This window comes from Carlito syrichta, unplaced genomic scaffold, assembly GCF_000164805.1.
Source record: "Carlito syrichta isolate Samal-C Ts95f unplaced genomic scaffold, Tarsius_syrichta-2.0.1 Scaffold115961, whole genome shotgun sequence".
Classification (NCBI taxonomy): domain Eukaryota; kingdom Metazoa; phylum Chordata; class Mammalia; order Primates; family Tarsiidae; genus Carlito; species Carlito syrichta.
In genome coordinates this window covers 178,080-199,790 of record NW_007060057.1, presented here as the reverse complement: position 1 = coordinate 199,790, position 21,711 = coordinate 178,080, and the positions used below count along the sequence as shown (strand labels likewise).

At 51.3% G+C, this 21,711-nt stretch overlaps 1 protein-coding gene across 1 annotated transcript in view; it reads left to right on the top strand.

Annotated features, from left to right (window-relative positions):
• MELTF (melanotransferrin) overlaps positions 1–21,711 on the top strand; it is a 36,472-nt gene that overhangs the window by 7,098 nt on the left and 7,663 nt on the right. The window contains exons 5-15 of the mRNA XM_021706783.1: positions 919–1,075; positions 2,652–2,719; positions 6,125–6,312; positions 7,150–7,330; positions 8,083–8,234; positions 13,666–13,762; positions 15,269–15,463; positions 16,592–16,748; positions 16,829–16,896; positions 19,132–19,319; positions 21,087–21,285. Of these exons, the coding sequence (XP_021562458.1) occupies positions 919–1,075; positions 2,652–2,719; positions 6,125–6,312; positions 7,150–7,330; positions 8,083–8,234; positions 13,666–13,762; positions 15,269–15,463; positions 16,592–16,748; positions 16,829–16,896; positions 19,132–19,319; positions 21,087–21,285 (1,650 nt within the window). The remainder of the gene's footprint in view (positions 1–918; positions 1,076–2,651; positions 2,720–6,124; positions 6,313–7,149; positions 7,331–8,082; positions 8,235–13,665; positions 13,763–15,268; positions 15,464–16,591; positions 16,749–16,828; positions 16,897–19,131; positions 19,320–21,086; positions 21,286–21,711) is intronic.

Below are 21,711 nucleotides of genomic sequence, written 5' to 3'. Positions count from 1 at the left end.
ACCTCAGCCTCCCAAAGGCGCGGGATTACAGGCTGAGCCACCGAGCCCGGCTAGAAACACTATTTTTTGAGGGCCCAAACAAGTTGCCAACTCGCACCCAGAAAGCTCCCAAGTGGCAGATCGGCCTACTGGCCGTATAAACCAATCCAACCCCTATGAGCCTAGATGCCTCATCCTCCCAGATGGTGGCAAGGAGTGTGTAGTTTGTCAGTCACTTGGCATATTTATTATCTACTCCTCTTGGAGGACACAAAAAGAAGACCAAGAAAGGGGCTGGCCCTGGAAGAGCTGGTCCAGCTGATGATGGGCATGGCCCGACGGGCTCGGGTGTGGGCAGCAGGGCCACCTGGCCTAGCCTAGGACAAATATTTATAAAGGGGGTAGCCATGGGGCCTGGGTGCTGGCAGGGGCCAGAAAAACCATGCAAGTTGGCAGATCCCAACCCCTTCACCAACAAGGCCTGCTTCTAGGTGTCCCTCTCCTCCCTGGGCCTAGAGAAGTATTGCCTATCAGACTCATTGAGTCATTGATCCTCATTGATCCTCATTGAGTCATTATTTCTCCCCGTTCATCCATCACACCTCACTGATTGGGAAATGAAGCCCACAGTGAGAACAGTATCGAGATGCTACTTCGTTGCCCTGTGTGGTCATTTATGGGTGTTTTACTCCCCTGAGCCATTTGTCCATAACAATAGTCACACCCAGATGGCTACCTTTTGGGACCCAGTTTGGGGATCGCTGATCTGACCCAGTTCCCTAGTTTTGCCCAGACTGAAGTTAGAAGGTGAACCAATTCTCAGAAGAGTCCGGAAGAGGTCCCTGAGGAGCCCAAGCCCCTCCTGGCCCATCCAGGGGGTCTGAGTCAGGGTCTGAAGGAAGTACCGCCGAGTGACCTCTCTCTGCCTCCTTCCCACAGCTGTCAGCAACTATTTCGGGGGCAGCTGCGTCCCTGGGGCAGGAGAGACCAGTTACTCCGAGTCCCTCTGTCGCCTCTGCAGGGGCGACACCTCTGGGGAAGGAGTGTGTGACAAGAGCCCCCTGGAGAGATACTATGACTACAGTGGGGCCTTCCGGTGAGCTGAAGTGGGAAAGGACTGGACAGGGTGGGGCAGGTGGAGGCGCTTGAGGCCACAGGGCTGGGGAAAAACACCTTGCCCAGAGAGGGTGGAGGGGGAAGTGGCAGTGTCCACTGCATCTCCTCAAAGCACCCTTTATATAGCTCTGGGCCCTGGTTGGTTTAAAAACATCAAGTTGAAATATGCCAAACTGGATTTGCTCAGAAAATCAACATGTTTGGTATATTTAGAGAGGTGAGTGCTCAGAGAGAAGAAAGTGGAAAAACAGACTTTTTGCCACTTCCATGTCCCCATTCTGGTGTCTCAGACCAGCGGGGAGGGAGGGGAGTGGGGGAGTGAGTCTTGACACTTGGGCCGGCCAGCTCTGCTGCCAGTTCAGGCTGGCACTTTGGACAAGCCCTCCGTGGATCCAAAACCAGGTCTCGCAGCTCGTGGACCAATTCTGTCTGTCTGCGAATGAGTGGGCTTGCCCGGCGGGAATGGAACGGAAGCCTCTCAAGCCCCTCTTGCTGCCTGTGTGTCCACATGGATGCGGGCAGCCTGCTGGTGCCCCACACTCCAGGGTGTGATATGGGTGAATGCAGACTTTGGCACAGGAAGAAGAGACAGTCCTCAGCACCTCTGAGCGGGACCCCTTTGCCCCTTCTACCCCTGTATCTACAGTCGTCTGCCTGCTCTCCCTGACTCCCTTGCAGTCTCAGAGCTCCCTCCCGCTGGGGGGACCCAGGCAACCCCTTTGCCCAGCAGACTCTGACCTGCCTCTCACACTGGGCAGTGATATAGAGAGAATACATAAACGTCATGGTCCCAGGCTGGGCGCGGTGGCTCACACCTGTAATCCCAGCACTTTGGAAGGCCAAGGTGGAAGGACTGCATGAGCCCAGGAGTTGGAGACCAGTGTAGGCAATATAGTGAGACCTCATTTCTACACAAGAATGAACAAATTAGCCAGGCATGGTGGTGCACACCCGTGGTCCCAGCTACTCAGGACGCTGAGGCAGAAGGATTGCCTGAGCCCAGGAGTCTGAGGCTGTGGTGAGCTGTGATTGTGCTACTGCACTGCACTTCAGCCTGGGTGACAGAGTGAGACCCTCGACTCAAAAAAAAAAAGTCATCGTCCTTTCCACTCATGATGTTTTGATATGGCAGGAAAAGTTCTTCTAGTCCAATCCCCTGCCTCAGGGCAGAATCATCATCCAAACATCCCAAGTGTCAAGGTTGCAGATGATAGCAGCTGCCATAGGAGTACCTGCTCCTTACAGACCTGACCTTGGCTATGCAGGATCCATGCTGAATCACAAAGGAGCTATAAGAGCTCCTTCAGAACAGCCCCTGGGAGCTGCTTTCCCATCCCTGAGTTAGAGGTGATGGGGGTAAGGAAGAGCCCCGCCTTGGCAAAGTCACACAGCCACCAGCCAGGGAGTTGGAATCTGGAACCGCATGACTGTGAAATCCAGGCCCACTGTAGCCACCCCTGCAGCCCAGATCAGACCCCCAAAGGTGGAAGATGGGCGGGAGCCATAGAGCTCAAGGGAAGTTCAGCTCCACCCAGGTCATGGTTTCTCCTCTGCAGATGCCTGGCAGAAGGGGCAGGGGATGTGGCCTTTGTGAAGCACAGCACAGTGCTGGAGAACACCGACGGTGAGTGGGGACCACCCACAGAAGCAGGGTCTCAGGCCTGGGCTCCCTGGGGCAGGGCCGCCAACTGACAGGGTTTGGAGTGGGCACCCCAGTTCAGTGCTTCTCTAAGTCTGTGAGTGACCTTGTACAAGTCCCACAGTCTCTGAGCCATAGTGCTCCCTGCTGCAAAAAGGCAGAGTGGAACTCACCAATGGAGCTCCCTCTCACTGCTCTGCGGGGCAGGACACGGGTCCAGTGAGCTCCTCTGATCTGAATATGGCATTGGGTTTTGCTTCCACTTAAAGATGGGGGTCTGGCTGGGCTCAGTGGCTCAGCCTGTAATCCCAGCACTTGGGAGGCCGAGGCGAGTGGATTGCCTGAGCCCGTGGGTTTGAGACCAGCCCAGGCAGCTTGGTGAGACCCCGTCTCTACAATAAATAAAAAATTAGCCAGGCATGGTAGCATGCGCCTGTAGTTCTGGCTTCTTGGAAGGCTGAGATGGATAGATTGCCAGAGTCCAGCAGTTCGATGCAGGGGTGGCTGTGAGTGTGCCACTGTACTCTAGCCCGGGCAATAAAGTGAGACTCCTACTCAAAAAAAAAAAACTCTCATCTATTCTTCACCCAGATCCCGACTTCTAACATTTTGCCACGTTTGATTTATCGTTCTTTCCACACGTGTGTCTGTGTGTGTGTTCTGACCCATTCGAGTGTCTATTTGCTTATGCCATACCCCTTGAGTACTTTAGTATGCATCTCCTAAGAGCAAGGAGATGTGTACCTAGCCACAGTAATGAAATTCAGGAAATGTAACGTGGATTCTACCATTACCTAATCTATAGTCGCTATTTCAGATTCACTCATCGTCTCAATTCTGTCCTTCCTAGCAAATATTTTCAGACCCAGGACCCAATCTCTGAGTACACGTGGTATTTAGTTGTTGGAACGCTCTAGTTCCTTTATCTTGGAACAGTTTCTCAGTCTTTGTTTTTTATGACATTGGCATTTTTGAAGTGTCAGGCCAGTTATTTTATAGAATGTCCCTCAATTTAGCTTTGCCTAAAGATTGTTTCTTTTTTTAAATTGAGATATAATTTGCATGCAGCAAAATTTACTCTTTTTGAAGTACAGTTCTATGAGTTTTGCCAAAAACACACAGTTGTATAACCATCACCATGACCAAGATATTGGCAGGGCAGAGCCTTCGCCCAGAAGTTCTGCACGCCCCTGCTCGTGATTCCCCCCCCCGCCCGCCAGCACCCACCAACCAGACTTTTGTCTCTGTAGCTTTACCTTTTCCAGAATGTCTGATCATTGCCTTAAAAAAAAGGCAATGTTGCTTTTTTGTCATTGTTGTTGTTAATCATTGCCTTTTAAGTGAGAAATCCATCCTGTAGTCTGAACTTCATGATGGCAAATATGAACCAGACTTGAGAAAGAGGACAGAAAACAAGTGACCTAAAAGAGGAGGGAAGGCTGAGTGCGATGGCTCATGCCTATAATCCCAGCACTTTGGGAGTTCGAGGTGAGAGGATTGCCTGAGCCCACAGGTTGGAGACCAGCCTGGGCAACTTGGTGAGACCTCATCTCTACAATAAATCAAAAAATCAGCCAGGTGTGGTGGCACATGCCGGTAGTTCTGGCTACTTGGAAGGCTGAGGTGGAAGGATTGCCTGAGCCCAGCAAGTTGAGGCTGCAGCGGCCGTAATCTTGCCACTGTACTCCAGCCTGGACGACAGAGTGAGACTCTGACTCGAAAAAGCAAAAGCAAACCAAAAACAAGAGGATGGTGCACACAGGCCAGGCTCCAGGGCAGGACGATCCTGTAGAAATGGGCTCCCCAGGACGTGAGCCCCAAGATGAGTCAAGCAAAGGAAGATCTGGAAGGTGGACAAAGAATAGGAATGTATTGGGTCACAAAGATTTTTTGTTTTGTTTTGTCTTGTTGTTTGTTTTCTGTGTGTGTGTGTGAGATGGGTCTCGCCATGTTGCCCAGGCTGGTCTCGAACCCCAAGCAATCCTCCCGCCTTGGCCTCCCAAGTAGCTGGGGCTACAAGCATGCACCCAGCTTTTCAAAGTTTTGATGGCAATCTAAGGAAATCTAAGGAAGTAATGTTGGAAGAATGTCTTTATGCAAAAAGATTGATAAGAGCAAAAGAGCAGAATTGGAATGTGTCTCAAGTAGTGAGGGGACAGGACTGTCATTGTCCCTAGCCAATGAGAGGCAGAAGTGGTGGATAGGGGTACTTAAATGATGCATTTGTCTTGCGGGAAGGCAAATGATACCTCAGTGATCTAGCCAAAGGATTTGCAGTGGATTAAAAACAGAGAAAATTTGGGCACTGAGTAATTGCTCAATGTGCTATAAACTACCACATGGCCATTAAAATGACCTCTATGGAGTTTTGTCAAACTATTGCTCTGTTGTTGTTGTTTTGATTTTGTTTTTAAATAGTTTTGGAGTGAAATTTTTATGATCCCACAAATTATCTTTTCCCTTCCTGTTACCTAGCAGGGGTTCTTTCCCCTCGTCTTAATTTGAAAGTCATAAAAACATTGTTATGTAGGACCACCAGTGACTTAGTGACAGTCCTTAATATTAGTCTTCTTAATATTCCTGTTTGGTGTCAAGAGTTTGGTCACTCTTTCAAATACATTTTATTTCTTATTAAGAAATGAATGAATGGAATGAAAAGTTTCCAAAAATGTGGGAAAATATTTTATAGAGATAACTGAAAAAAAAATAAGATGCAAAACTACCTATCAACTATGTCCCTAACCATGTTAAAAATGGTTAGAAAATAAAATAGAAAAAAAGGATTTGAAGGAAGCACACCAAAATATGAATGGTTGGGGTTAGGAAAGAAGTCTTTTTCTCTCCGGGCCTTGGTGCTAGGTCCGTTCTTCAAAGAGTGTCTCCACCACAGTCCCCTGACCCCCACCCTCTGCCTCCCACCCCCACCCCTGGCTTCCTACCCTCCACCCCCTGCCCCCTGCACCCACCCCCTGGCCCCTGCTCAGAGCCAAGTGTAGTACCCGATGCCAGCACTGAGCTTGTCCTAGACTCTTGGTACATTTACGTCTCTCACACTAAGCTTCTCTTATTTTCTTACTCTTTTTATCTTAAATAAGTAGTCTTGTTTATATGTATTATATTATCGTCAGATACCTCAAATCTACTTTAGTAACAGCAACTGGTGAAAGGTTGAAAAGGTAAGTAACGAGACATGGTCTGTGTAGATGGACACCTGGCCTTGTGGGGTACCACTGCCAAGCCTTGCCTCCTCCTGAGTCCTGCGTTCTCATCTCCACAACTCCTAACCTCTCCCCAGGCTCCCTCTCCTGGGCCTTCCCTGCCGCCGTCCTCCCCTAAGTGTCCCCCCCCAAGTTCAGGAGTGGACTCATCTCAGGCTTCTCATCTTCCCAGGGAAAACCCTGCCCTCCTGGGGCCAGGCGCTGCTGTCCCAGGACTTTGAGCTGCTGTGCCGGGATGGCAGCCGGGCTGACGTCACCGAGTGGAGGCAATGTCACCTGGCCAGGGTGCCAGCTCACGCTGTGGTGGTCCGGGCTGACACGGACGGGGGCCTCATCTTCCGGCTACTCAACGAAGGCCAGGTGAGTCCAGTCCGCCTTCCCCCCACATCTTCCTGGGTAGTGCTGGGCCTTCCAGGAGCTCAGGACTAAGACCAGGAGGGGCAGGATCCAGAGACCCTGCCCTGGGACAGACTCCACCTGGGGATTCAGCCTCGGACAGGAGGAGGGCTGGCTGAAGACAGGCACCAGGAGACTCAAGCACCCCTCAGAGAAAGCTTGTACTTGTGCTTCTGAAAACCAAAACCAGCGTGCAGTGGCACGCTCACAGCTACCACAACCTCCACCTGGTGGGCTCAGACGATCCCTCCACCTCAGCCTTCCAAGGAGGCAGAACCACAGGCACGCGCCACCACACCCAACTGATTTTTTTATTTAATGTACAGACGAGGTCTCACCATCTTGCCCAGGCTGGTGTCAAACTCCTAGGCTCAGGCAATCCTCCCACCTCAGCCTCCTAAAGTGCTTGGATTTGAGGCGTGAGCTACGACACCCGGCATTAGCAGCATGTTTCTGACTGCAGAGGTGCACCCCAGCCTGTTAGTTTTGTCCCATCCAGATGGCACTGCCCAGCCCCACTGCCTGTCCTCAGGACCATCCCACACCTGGGCCATAGTCATGCACCCAATCAGCTGAGTGTGACGAGGCAAAATGAACTGAATGGAGACGCAGAACTGGCAGAGAACAGAGGAAGGAGACAGTGGATCGGGGGCCCCCACGGAGGAGGGGGCCTCATCTGGTCCTGAAAACGGGCACATGGCCTGCGGTTACAGGAAGAAGGAGGTGGTAGCTGAACTGGGGAGGGGAAGGTGTGACCTGGCCACGCCCTCACCAGCCCCACCCTCACCCCTTGACACACAGCGTCTGTTCAGTCACGAGGGCAGCAGCTTCCAGATGTTCAGCTCTGAGGCCTATGGCCAGAAGAACCTGCTGTTCAAGGACTCCACCTCGGAGCTCGTGCCCATCGCTACACAGACCTATGAGGCCTGGCTGGGCCACGAGTACCTGCATGCCATGAAGGGTCTGCTCTGTGACCCCAACCGTAAGTCCACCTGTCTCTGCTCCTGCAAGTCCAACCTGACCGCAGGTGTGGCAGGGTTTAAGGCCAACCTGACCCCAGGTGTGGCAGGGCTCTCTGGGAAAGCCTCTCTGGCCAGGGGAGGATGCTCACCCAGGAGGTGTGGCATGTACTTTTCAGCCTCTGTGGGAACCTGGTGCTTCCACATCTCTGCCTCTGGGGTTTAGGGGAGGGTGCATCGCTGCAGTCACATGATTAGCTGTGTCCTGGAAATCCCGCCTGCTGCAGGGGGTGGGATCCAGGCCATCAGGTTCTGTCTTGGGAAGAGTCTCCTTAACCTTCCATGCAAGGACCATCATGTCTGGTCAGTTCTCCCTCCATAACCTCTCACTTCTCCTCCTTCCCTCCACCCCATGGCTGCAGACCTGGCTCAGACATTGTCTTTTGCCTGGACTATTGCAGTAGTCAGTCTACAAGTGGGCTTCCTGCCTCTAGCCCCACAGCCAGGGGAATAGGTATCAGACACTGAATTAGATACAAAACAGCCCTGGTCTTCTTTGAGCCTCTCACAGCCCATAAAAGAGTTACAGTTATCCCCTTTCTGCATGAGGAAACAGAATCACACAGTTAAGAAACTTATCCTGGCCACACAGCTAACAAGAGAAAGACCCAGAATTTTTCTTGGGTCTTACTCCCAGCTCTCCCCACAGCAGTAATTAGCCCCAATCTCAGCCCCCAGGCAAGCCTGGTGGTGACCACATGTTCACCCCACATAGGGCTGCCACCCTACCTGCGCTGGTGTGTGCTGTCCACTCCCGAGATCCAGAAGTGTGGAGACATGGCTGTGGCCTTCAGCCGGCAGCGGCTCAAGCCAGAGATCCAGTGCGTGTCAGCCGAGTCCCCTCAGCACTGCATGGAGCAGATCCAGGTGGGGCTACACTCGCCCAGGAAGGGGCAGAGTGGGTTAGCTGGGGAGGCAGTGACGGCATCTGGGGTGATCCTTACTGTCCAGCCCTTGTACCATTGGGGGAGGAAAAGAATGTCTCCTGCAGCATGCCCACAGAGAAGGGGGGAGGAAGGACAGCAGAGACCAGCACCCCACCTGGGGAATTGGGGTGCTCTTGCCCCTGGGGAGCCCAGGGACTTCTTGATGAGCAGGTGGCCAGGAGACCAGCTACCGGGCACTGGCACCCTGTGGCCCTGGGTGAGCCCCTCCCCCTCTGAGCTTCAGTTTTCCCTTGTGCATTAGAGGATGGGCTTGGCTCACTGCTTGTTAAACTTTTTTTAAAAATTTTTTTAATTGACAATAATTGCACATAGTCATGGGATACATAGTGATGTTTTGATACATACAATGTATAGTGATCAGACCAGGGTAATTAGCATACTGTCATCTCAAACATTTATCACTTCTTTGTGTTGGGAACATTTGCTATCCACCTTCTAATTATTTGAAACTTATGTTATTGTTAGCTACAATGGGATGGAACCCTAGAAATTATTCCTCCCATCTAACTGTAATTTTGTATCCCTTAACTAATCCCTCCTTATCCCTCCCTTCCCCCACCCTCCCCAACCTCTAGTATCCTCTGTTCTACTTTTCACTTCTATGAGATCAATCCACATTTTTTTAGCTTCCACATAAGGATGAGAACATTTGGTGTTTAACTTTCTGTTCCTGGTTTATTTCACTTAACATAATGTCCTCCAGTTCTATCCATGTTGCTGCACGTGACGGATTTCATTCTTTTTCATGGCTGAATAGTATTCTGTGGCATACATATACCACATTTTCTTAATCTATTTGTTCACTGATGGACACTTAGGTTGATTCCATATCTTGGCTATTGTGAATAATGCTGTAATAAACATGGGGGTGCAGATAACTCTCTGATATAATGATTTCCCTTCCTTTGGATAAGTTCCCAGGATCATATCACAATTCTATTTGTAGATTGTGAGGGACTGCCATACTGTTCTTCACAGTAGCTGTACTAGTTTCCATTCCCACCAACAGTGTATGAGAGTTTCCTTTTCTCTGCATCCTCGCAAGCCCATTACTTTTTGTCTTTTGCGGGGGTGGCGAGGTGATAAGGGCAATTGTTTATTTATTTCATGTATTTTGAGTTGGAGTCTCACTCTGTCGCCCAGGCTGGAGTGCAGTGGCACAATCACAGCTCACCACAGCCTCAACCTCCTGGCTCAGGTGATCCTTCCACCTCAGTCTCCCAAGTAGCCAGGACTACAGGCACACCACCATGCCCAGCTAATTTTTTATTTTTATTTTTATTTTTTTGTAGAGACAAGGTCTCACTGTGTTGTCCAGGCTGGTCTCAAACTCCTGTACTAAAACAACCCTTCCACCTTGACTTCCCAGAGTGCACTGGGATTACAGGCGAGTGTACAGGGATTACCACACCTGGTGTCTTTTGGATAACAGCCATCCTAACTGGGGTGAGATGATACCTCACTGTGGTTTTGATTTGCATTTCCCTGATGATTAGTGATGTTGAGCATTGTTTCATATATTTGTTGGTTATTTGCATATCTTCTTTTGAAAAATGTCTATCAGCTCATTTGCCTATTTTTAAATTGGATTGTTTTATTTTTTGCTGTTGAGACACTTGTGTTTCTTGTATATTCAGGATATAAATCCTCTGTTGAATGGGTAGTTTTCAGATATTTTCTCCCATTCTGTAGGTTGTCTTTTCACTTGGTTGTTTCCTTTGTTGTACAGAGTTTTTCAGTTTGTTATAATCCATTTGTTTATTTTTTATTTTATTGCCTGTGCTTTTGAGGTCTTAGTCATAAAATCTTTTCCCAGGCCAATGTCCACTTTCCCTATACTTTCTTCCTGCAGTTTATCATCTCAGATCTTTCATTTATGTCCCTGATCTGTTTTGAGTTGATCTCTGCATGGAGCGAGAGGTGGGAGTCTAGTTCATTCTTCTGCATTTGGACATTCAGCCCACCCAGCACTGTTCTTTGAAGAGATTGTCCTTTTCCCAATTTGTGTTCTTAGCACCTTTGTCAAAAATCAGCTGACTGTAGATGTATGGATTCATTTCTGAGTTCTTTCTTCTGTTCCGTTGTTCTGTATGTCTGTTTTTATGCCAATATCATGCTGTTTTGGTTACTACAGCTTTTTAAATTATTATTATTACTTTTTAAGTCAGAGTCTCACTGTCACCCAGGCTGAAGTGCAGGGGTATGCTCATGGCCACCGCAGCCTCCACCTGCTGGGCTCAGGCGACCCTTTCGCCTCAGTCTTCTGAGTAGCTGGAACTACAGGTGCACACCACCATACCCGGCCAATTTTTTTACTGATTGTAGCTACAAGGTCTTGCCAAGTTACCCAGGCTAGTCTTGAACCGCTGGGCTCAGTGAACCCTCTTGCCTCTGCCTCCCAAAGTACTGGGACTATAGACGTGAGCCACTGTGCCTGGCTATGACAACTTTGTAGTATATTTTGAGGTCTGGTAGTCTGATGCTTTTAGCTTTGTTTTTGGGGTTTTTTTGGTTTTTTTCTCAGGATTACTTTGGCTATTCGGGCTCTTTTATGGTTCTGTAAAATTTTAGGATTTTTTTTCTATTTCTGTAAAGAACATCATTTGTTTTTGTTTTTGTTTTTTGAGTTGGAGTCTCACTTCATTGCCCAGGCTGGAGTGCAGTGGCACACTCACGGCCACCCCAGCATCGGCCTGCTGGGCACCTGTGATCCTTCCTCCTCAGCCTTTCAAGTAGCCAGAAGTACAGGTGTGCGCTACCATGCCCGGCTAATTTTTATTTATTTACTGTAAAGACGAGGTCTTCCCAAGTTGCCTGGGCTGGTCTTGAACCCACAGGCTCAGACAATCCAACCTCCTCAGCCTCCCAAAGTGTTGGGATTACAGGCTGAGCCACCAAGCCCAGCCCATTTGTATTTTTATAAGGATGTTAAACTTTTTTTTTTTTTGTAAGTCTCACTCTGTCACCCAGACTGAAATGCAACTCACCACAGCCTGGACCTCTTGAGAGCTCAGGCAATCCTTCCACCTCAGCCTCCCGAACAACTGAGACTACAGGCACATGCCACCGTGCTCAACTAGCTTTTTAAAATTTTTTTCAGAGACAAGGTCTCACTATGTTTCCTAGACTAGTCTCAAGCTCCTGGGCTCAAGTGATTTTTTCCTCGGCCTCCTAAAATGTGGGAATTACAGGCATGAGCCAACATGCCCGGCTAGATGTTAAACATTTTTGGCAGCAATCTGCACTCTGAAATATATTTTACATCAATCACAATCTAGTACACAAAAACTTTTCTTTCAGATATAAATAAGCAAAAAATATATATTTGCTTAGAGAGTTATGACACAAAAGCATACTTGATACTTCTATTTATCCCATTATAGTCTTTTGTTGTTGTTAACGCTTTCATGATCCATTAAATGGATTTGGTCCCCACTAATAGGCTCACCATCTGCAGTGAGAAACACCAGGACCTGGTCTCTAGTGTCGTTCAGCTCTTTCTCACTTTGCTTCTCTTCCTGAAGACGGAGGCCAGATGCAGAGGAGGCCCCAGGGGCCCTGCAGTCAGGGAGGAGGTCCTGCTGTGGTTGCAAGTGTCCAGCCTCAGGCCAGAGCTCTGGGTACCTGGACTCCCCTGTTTCAGCTTCAAGAGGAAGTAGATGGGGCCTGACCAGGTCAGCCCCCAAACATAGGCCACAGCCCCTCAGGAGTACCAACCCTGTCCTGACTAGGAACCACGTTGGCTAGAAGACCCCAAAGAGGAGACTTGACAAGAAGAATGCTGGTGCCAGGCTCATGGTGATGCCCGTTGCATGAGCCGACACTTCCTGTGTGCGAGCCATTGTTGGACCATCTCACTGAATCCTCCCAACAACCCTATGGGGGTAGAGGGGAGCATCAGCCCCATTTTCAGATCTGGAGACTAGGGCAAGAGAAGCTGAGGAAGGAACTTTCCCGAGGTCAGCAGCTGGGGTGTGGAGGGCCCACCTTCCCCAGGGCCCAACGGAAACCTGTCTCTGTGCAGAGCTGAGCTCAACTGTGCATGATGCTGACAGAGGAGGCACCTCCTCTGAACTGAGGAAAGGGCTTAGGGGTGGAGAATCTTTATCTCCCAGTGCCCAACAGGCTGCCCTATCGTTCCAAGGGCGCCAGAGCAGGAAGGTGGAGGGAGGGAGGTTTCAGCTCCCTCTGGGTGATAGCATCCTCTCAGTCTGAGCTCACAGAGGGCCAGGGGGCTGCCCAGGGGCCTGTGGGGAGACAGGCAAGGCTCGGGCTCCTCAGAACCCCAGGAAGAGGCTCAATGGCCCTCTGTTCTAGCTTCTAAGGTTCTCAGACATGGTGTCCCTTGTGGCTCTAACACCCATTTCCTGCCTGGCCACAATTACCCAGAGAAGGGACCATCTACCAGACAGGGCCCTGGGCTGTGGTCCAGGGTCTGTGTGTCCTTCCTGACAGCACAGTTGGAAGGAGAAGGTCTGGGTGCCCCTAGGGATGCGCACTCCAGGCTAAAGAGCAGCACCGCCACATGTTATTCCACCACCACAACTCCGTGCCTCTTCATAACTGACACAGGGCCCTTTTCTGGGGCACAGGTGTCCCACTCTTCCCTGGCCTCACCCCCTTCCTTCAGGGTTTGTCATACTACTATGGCTCAATTACCTGTTGATCCCTTTGCAGGTTCTGGGGTCACCTGTCAAGAGGCTTCCAAATGGACAAGTAGGGTGGCTGTGGGTGACCTGGAGGGCCCCAAGAGGGTCTGAGGGAAGAAGACCCTTTTCCCCCACCCACCACCACCTTCTCAGGTGGAGCATTATCTCTCAGCCCTGGAACCTCCTTCCCAGGCCCTGAGACTGTCATCTCTTAAGACCTGGGTTATTCTTCCATTTGCACACTTATTGGACAAATATGTGTAGCATTCATGCTGTGTGCCAGCCCTTGGCTGGGTGCTGGAGACATTGTGCCCTGGTCCTCTGGGGGCTGGCAGTCCGTGAGGAGACCCATGCCAAGCATGAGGGCAGGGATCGTGCTGTGCTTTTCTTAGAGCAGGGACATACAAGATATCCTGGGGAACCACGTGCTGAAAGGCTGAAGCAGACACCTGTGATCAGGTGTGCTGGTGCTGGTTGGCTTCAGCCCCTTGGTCCTCTGGCCATCTCTCTTGGCCAGTCATCTTCACAAGGAGAGGAAGGGGCCAATGGGCAGGATGGGATATTCCCCACCAGGCTCCCAGGAAAAGGAAGCTTGAGGTCACAAACCCTAAGTGACCAGGTCCTGCCACCTCCACGGGATCCCAACATCCAGAACCATCCTAGGTCCCACCTTAGCCTGGTCACTCTTCCTGCTACCTTCAGGCTGGGCATATTGACGCTGTGACTCTGAAGGGTGAGGACATTTACACGGCGGGGAAGATGTATGGCCTGATTCCTGCGGCTGGGGAGCACTATGCCCGTAAGTGTGGTTCCACCACCTGGCCTCAGTCAGGAGGTGGTTGATGTCTTTATAAATATAAAAATTTGCTCCCCTCAGCCATTTTCAAAAGCTCCAAGGCCAGGTACGGTGGTTCACTCTTGTAATCACAGCAGTTTGGGAGGCTGAGGCAGGAGGATTGCTTGAACCCAAGAATTTAAGACCAGCCTGGGCTTACATAGCAAGACCTCATCGCTACAGAAAATTAAAAAATGATCTGGGCATGGTGGCTTGCACCTGTAGTCCCAGCTACTAGGGAGGCTGAGGCAGAAGGATCTCCTGAGCCCAGGAAGTCGAGGCTTCAGTGACTCATGATTGTGCCACTGCACTCCAACCTGGACAACAGAAACCCTGATTTAAAAAAAAAAAAAGCTCCAGCTCTCTTTCAGTACTTTTCTCCCTGGGCTGACTGCTGTCACCAGGCATACCCCTCCCATCCCAGGTCTCAGTTTTCCTGTCTATTCAATAAATATCTCTAAGGGGTTGGCAAACTTTCTGTAAAGGGTTAAAGAGTCAGGCTTTGCAAACCACAGACAGTTATTCTTCTTTTTAAATAGCTCTTTTTAAAATGTAAAAACCACTCTTAACTTGCAACCCAGGCCGTACAAGAACAGACCTCGTGGTTTGCTAACTTTTGGACTACTGGGTCTCCTCAGCCTCCTCCAGTCCTGACCAACCCAAGGAAGATGGCCCTCAGGAATCCCCCATTGGCTGTGACACTGTCTCAGTGGCCTGGGCTGGGGCTTTGACCTTTGTCTTCTTCTTCTTCTTTCTTTTTTTTTTTTTTGAGTTGGAGTCTCACTCTGTCATTCAGGCTGGAGTGCAGTGGCACACTCATGGCCACCCCAGCGTCTACCTGCTGGGCTCCAGCGATCCCTCTACCTCAGCTTTCTAAGTAGCCGGAACTACAAGAGCTCATTACCACACCCGGCTAATTTTTAAATTATTGTAGTGATGAGATCTCGCCAAATTGCCCAGGCTGATCTGGAATCTGCGGGCTCAGGCAATCCACTCGCCTCAGCCTCCCAAAGTGCTGGGATTACAGGTTGAGCCACCAGGCCCAGCCAGCCTCTGTCTTCTTAAGTGGTGACTTGGGAGGCAGGGGACCTTAGCTATCTTCCACTTGGATGTGAGGAATCACTGGGCTGAGGGAAAATGCTTCTGCCGCCCTCAGCAGCACCACTTCTCACAGGGAAGTGAGAAAAACACCACCTGGGTGTAAGGAGAGAAAGCAATCCCTCTGAGAACTGCTGGAGGGGGAGGGGGACAAGGCTGGGACACTGGCACACAGGCTGCTTCTTCCAGGGTGGAGGCCCCTGCTGGGCTTGCTCCCTTAACACCGGCCTCAGGGTTGGGCACTCCTTGTCCTGTGCAGGGTGGGGGCAGGTCCCTGCACTCAGGCAGAGAGACAGGAGGGAGTGGGTTTGAGGGAAGGGCCCGTGGGGATTCACCCTTGGCCCTCAATTGGTGATGTCCCTCTCTCTCCAGCGGAGGACAGGAGCAACTCATACTTTGTGGTGGCCGTGGTGGAGCGGGACAGCTCCCACGCCTTCACCCTGGATGAGCTCCGTGGCAAGCGCTCCTGCCACGCGGGCTTCGGCAGTCCTGCAGGCTGGGACATCCCCGTGGGTGCCCTCATCCAGAGGGGCTTCATCCGGCCCGAGGGCTGTGACATCCTCACAGGTACTGCCCATCAGGGTATACAGCCTGGGGAACTCTTCTTTGCGATTGGCTGGGGACCCAAGCCCAGCTCTGAGGGTCAGGGGGACCTTGCTGAAAACTGGTCAGGCTTCTGCATATGTGCCCAGGCATCTCCACAAGTTGGGAACAGAAGAAACATTTAACAAGCACCCAGCATATGCCATACACGAAGCCCTTCCTGCATGCCAAATCACACAACATTCGTGGAAGCTGGGCAGTCCTTGGACTGGCTGCCCACACACCTCTGTCCTGGCTGGTAACTCAGAAAAAATAAAAGCAGTTTTAAAATAATTTTTAAAAATGTTTGAGTCAGACTAGGCTCTGTGGCTTAGCCTGTAATCTCGCAATTTGGGAGGCCGAGGCGAGTGGATTGCCTGAGCCTGCAGGCTCGAGACCAGCCTGGGCAACTTGGCAAGACCTCATCTCTACAATTAAAAAAGAAAATGGGCGTGATAACTCACACCTGTAGTTCCAGCTATGTGGAAGGCTGAAGCAGAAGGATCGCTGGCGCCCAGGAGGGCACTGGGATGGCTGTGAGTGTGCTATTGCACTCCAGCCTGAGCGACAGAGTAAGATTCCAACTCAAAAAAAATAAAAAATGTTTGAGTGAGGATCTCACTCTATCACCCAGGCTAGTCTCAAACTCCTGGCCTCAAGTAGTCCTCCCACCTCAGCCTCCTAAAGTGCTGGGACTACAGGTGTGAGCCACCTTGCCCAGCCAAAAACACTATATTTTCCCAACCACTGGCACAAGCTACAAGGATTAGGTTCGGCAGCTCCCACTCCCAGACAGCAGGGCAGTTACCTTGATTGGAACAAAATCGTTTATGAGGTAGTGAGTTCCCCGTCCTTGAGGGACTTCAAGTGAAGGTTAGGTGGCTGCTTACCAGAGGCTGGTGATGGGGTTCCTGGGTGTAGACAACCTCTGCACACACCCATCCCTGAGATCTCTCCCCACCAGAGGAGATACAACACTCAGAGCCAGGCCGGGAGCAAAGCAGATGGGTGGCCTTGGGCTGTGGGTCTGCGCAGGTGGGCAGATTTGTGGGGAGTGGCCGCCTGTCTCCTTTCTGCTGCCAGCCTCTCACGGCAGTCCTTGCCTCCCTCCAGCGGTGAGCCAGTTCTTCAATGCCAGCTGCGTGCCCGTGAACAACCCCAAGCACTACCCGTCCTCGCTGTGTGCACTCTGTGTGGGGGACGAGCAGGGCCGCAACAAGTGTATAGGCAACAGTCAGGAGAGGTACTACGGCTACAGTGGCGCCTTCAGGTACCCAGCGGGCCGGGGCTGGGGCTGGGGCAGAGGCTGGGACCCTCCTTCCAACACAGGTCTGTGCTCTTGCGTGGTAGGTGCTTGGTGGAGAATGCAGGTGATGTCGCTTTCGTCAGACACACAACCATCTTTGACAACACAAACGGTAGGTGGGGGGCTTGGGACAGAGTAGAGCCAGAGGCAGGTGGGCAGCTGTGTTCCCCATCCCCAGCACAGTCCAGACACCAGGTGTTGCTGGGCTTGAGGATCCAGTGGCAGCTGGGAGAGACTGAGTCTAGAAGACTCTGTCCCCTGGGGAACCAGGGAATCCAAGAGCCACAGGGGGAGAACAGGCCTCAGAGCACACAGCAGGGAGTGCCAGACACAGGACAGTCTTCACTGGTTCGGGATTCAAGTCCCTATTCCTTCGAAATGAGAGAAACTCAATCCCAGACAATTTGGAGACCCCTTCTGGGGGTATTGCTGTAGTGCCAAGGTGTTTGGGTGGGGGCAACAGAGGCCTTTCCACAGGGTCATCAGAGCACATCGGGCATCTGGTCTTTGGCCCTGAGTGGGTCACTGCCCAATGCAGGAAAATTAATCTGCAGGCCCCAAGCCACACTGAGGCAGAGCACGCCCCGACTCATCACATAGGTGTTTTCCCCTGGAATCACCTTCCTGGGCTCCATTTGGATAAAGAGCCCAGGAACACTCTGCTCTGGGACCCTCTGTCCCTACACTTGAAGTCCCATCAGAGCGCAGGCCCCCAACTTGCATTCCCCCACTTCTCATTCTCCATCAAGGAATCTGTGTTCATTTGAAGCCAGGAGGCTGTTTCCCTCCACCATCCATGGCTTGTACTTTCTGCATACCCTGCCCCCACCTCAGGCTTTGAAACCCCGGATGCTGGAGTCTCCGTCTTCTCCACTCAGTCCTAACACATCTCCCCCCAGAGACTCAGCCCATAAGGGCACAGCTGTGGCTGGAGGGGAGGTGGTCCAGGGGGATCAAGACATGCAGGGGGGAAAAAGGTTAGTTAGTATTTCAGAATTCAGTTGCCCACCTCCCTAGGGAGGTCACCGAGGTGGTGGGACCATTTGCCCCAACGGAGCTAGGAAGGGCCCCAGGCCCTGAGCTCTTCCTGCAGCCACTGCCCTGCCTCCCCTGCCCAGCCTCCCACCAAGTGCACTTGGGACCATGCCTGGGGGAGGGAGCTGTGTGTTCCTTCCTGAGCCCACTGGCCCTGCCTGTCTCAGATCCTGACTGTGTGGTCAGGGGAGGAGAGCAGGTGCTAAGAAAGCCTCGGAAGACTCACCTGCAGTGAGGTGCCCACCTCCCAGGGCCCTCATTTCCCTCTTTAGCTCTCCTGGGGCCTTCTTGGACTTCTGGAAACAAGAGGAGGGTGGAGATGAAGTGAATGCCTAAAAACACAAAAATATGATTCCCCAGGGCAGCATTTTCTCAGGAAGCCCTGGGACCACCTGCCCTGGAATCACTGGGATGCTAGTTTAAAATGCAGATTCCAGCCGGGCTCAGTGGCTCAGCCTGTAATCCCGCGCCTTTGGGAGGCTGAGGTGAGTGGATTGCCTGAGCCCGCGGGTTCGAGACCCACCTGGGCAGTGAGACCTCATCTCTACAATAAATCAAAAAATCAGCCGGGCATGGTAGCGCGCGCCCGTAATTCGGCTACTTGGAAGGCTGAGGCGGAAGGATCGCCGGAGCCCAGCAGGTCGAGGCTGCGGTGGCCGGGAGCAGCCACTGCACTCAGTCTGGGCGACAGAGTGAGACTCCAACTCAAAAAAATAAAATAAAATGCAGATTCCTGGGCTCCACCTGAGACTTCTCTTGCAAGCAAAGGCCCTTGAAGCTGTCTCTCACATCCATGGGTGATGCTATACATCCCCAGCTTGAGAACTTCAGTCCTTAGAGGCAGAGATCACCCACCACCCACAGGAATCCACCCCAAGCTCGGACCCAAGGTTGTAATACACAGATGGGATTCTTTGCCTGGGAGTGATCAAGAGCCTGGGTTTCCTCACCTATAAAATGCAGAAGACAAAGGGGATAGATGCTGGAGGGATTTCACTTACTCAAGGGGGTAAATGAACATTACAGAACTTCCCCCGAAGCTAAGGATCAAATCCTACTTGTAAAGTCCCTGTCCTAGAGTAAATTCTCTCTACTCCCTACTAATGGTCCTGCCATTACTACTAGCACAGCTGGGTTCTCTTGCCTGGTAACAGAGCAGTGCGCTTGGAGAATGGAGAGGCCTGGGGAGCTGGTCAGATATTGCCACCTCCCACAGCGAAGGATCATTTGGACACAGGAGGTTAGCAGCCTCTCTCTACGCTTCTCCCCACTCCTCCCAGCCCTCCCCCCCAATATGGCTGTATCCCTGCAGGCCACAATTCTGAGCCCTGGGCTGCTGAGCTCAGGTCAGAGGACTACGAACTGCTGTGCCCCAATGGGGCGCGGGCGGAGGTGACCCAGTTTGCAGCCTGCAACTTGGCACAGATGCCATCCCATGCTGTCATGGTCCGGCCGGACACCAACATCTTCACCGTGTATGGGCTGCTGGACAAGGCCCAGGTGAGCAGGGCAAGGCTCCCTCCTTGAGGGGTGGACAGCAGAGGTGAGCCAAGCCTCCTGGGAGGCCACAGTCTACCTGGAGCAGACCTCAGGGGAAACTGAGGAAGCCTGGAGGGAAATTCTGTAATTCTCACATACCCAAGGAACTTCCTCCAGCAACTATCCACTCTGTCTCCTGCATCATTAATTTTTCCTTCTCAGGTGGACCATTCTTACCAACATACAAACATGCTATTATTTCTACAATTTTGAAAAAACTAACCATCTTAGTCTCACAACCTCCTGTAACCACACTCCCTCACCCTTTCAGAGCAAAACTCTCCCAAAGAGTGTTCTCTGTTCTGGAGATACCAATTCCTCTCTTTCTGGTCTCTCTTAAAGATGGACATTACTCTGGACAGGTCCCCAACCCAGGGCTCTGAAACTGTCTTTGTCAAGTTCACAGTGACCCATGTTGCTAAATCCAGTGGCCATTTCTCAGTCCTTATTGTAACTGAAGATCAAGTCAAAAGTTTAAGTCCAAACTGATCAAGTCCAAAGTTGAACTCCTCCTCAGGCTTCCCCACTTCAGTTAAGAGCACTTTTAGCCTTTCCATTTCTTCAGGATTCAGCTTTGATGCCTGTCTTCCTCTCCTGCCTTTATCCAATCCATCAGCAAATTCCCTTGGGCGCACTTTCAAAACACACATGCACATTGAACCCGGGTTGTCTGGTCGTGGAGCCACTGGTTTCTAACCACCCAACCACTCCCCAAAAACTGATTTGGATTGAAATTGCCCTCCCAGCCCCCTCCAACACCGCAGAATTGCACAGCCAGCTGGCTCTCCAGGCATGTTCTTAAATTCTGGTATTTTGAAACTGTGCATGTGCTTCTCATCTATCCCACAGATTCTCTCTATCCCAAAAGATCTTTACTCCAGGTCCCTGGTTTTCCCCAGGGGGTCCCTAAGCCCTCTGAAGTAATGGGGGGGGAGAATCCTGTGTGGATGTGCATTTTTCAGGGGAGAAGGCTGACAGCTCTATCAGATCTTTATGAGGATCTGTGAGCCCCCTCCAAAAGGACTGATAGCCACTTGTCCCTTTTTTCCTCCTTGATCAGTATTTAACAGCTGACATTGACATTTATCCATGCTCTCCTGATGCCCTGTACTTGCATTGTGTTTACCATTTCTCATACTTCCAGTCTTTTAAATAGCCCTTTTGGGGTTGGCTGTAGCCATAGAACATTCATTCCAGTGATTCTCAGCAGGGAAGAGGATAGTAGTAGCATCTCCAGGATGCTAGGAGGGTGGGCCAGTAGAGACATATTCTATTCTCCTATTGTTTTATTGCTGGTGGCAGAACAAAAGCATCTCTCGATGGAATTGTTCTGCGATGGAATTGTTCTGCTACGTATCTTACAGGTAAGAAAGTCTTGTGGAGAAAGTTGAGAAATGCTGATCCGGCCTAGTGAAACACTTAGTAATCTCATCCACACCGTCTCTTACTTCTGGGCTTGTCTTTCTGTGAATCTCGTGCTTTGGTTCTACATCTGAGGATGGTTTGCTGTCATGTTTCTGAAGGGCTCTCTTACAGTGATGCTTAGAGTTGTATCTTTCCCCACATCCTCTTGATGACAGAAGCCGATCAGTTGCCAAGTTTATGGTTTCAAATCAGTCCTGGGGCTCTTTGGGTCGCCATATGTAAGGCCATTAGCAGAAGCAGCACCTGGGTGGGTGACCATTTGTGAGCCCAGATGAGAAGTGGGCCTGCTTGTGTTGCTTCCAGGACCTGTTTGGAGACGACCACAATAAGAATGGGTTTAGAATGTTTGACTCCTCCAGCTATCATGGCCAAGACCTGCTTTTCAAGGATGCCACCATCCGGGCGGTGCCTGTGGGGGAGAAAACCACATACCGCGACTGGCTGGGACTCGACTACGTGGCGGCTCTGGAAGGGATGCTGTCCCAGCAGTGCTCAGGTTCAGGTATGACAGCCCGGGGCCCTGCCACGTTCCCCTGGTGCCAATCGGTCCATTTCATGCAAAAACCGTGGGGGGAGGGGGGGATGCTCTGGGTTTCAGGGAGGCCAAGCAGAGATCCCCATTTTACAAACAATCCAGGTGAAGCGTGGGGCGGGGGGGGGGTCTCAGCAAAGAGCCTAGTCAGGGATGGCAGGGACCCTGGACGAGTCTCCCAAGCAGACCTGGGTAATGGGAATGCAAATGCTAAAAATGACAGTCCCAAGAGGATCTGAGCCGAAGACATTAATATACATGGAGTATAAATTTGAAAGTAATGAATATGTAAAGAAAGCAGGGGAAAGAAGAATCGTCGCCGAGTAGAAAGAGGTGGGCTGGCACGAGGTTAGCGCACAGGAATGCCACCCCCCAGGGTCCTGGGCGCGAGGGAGC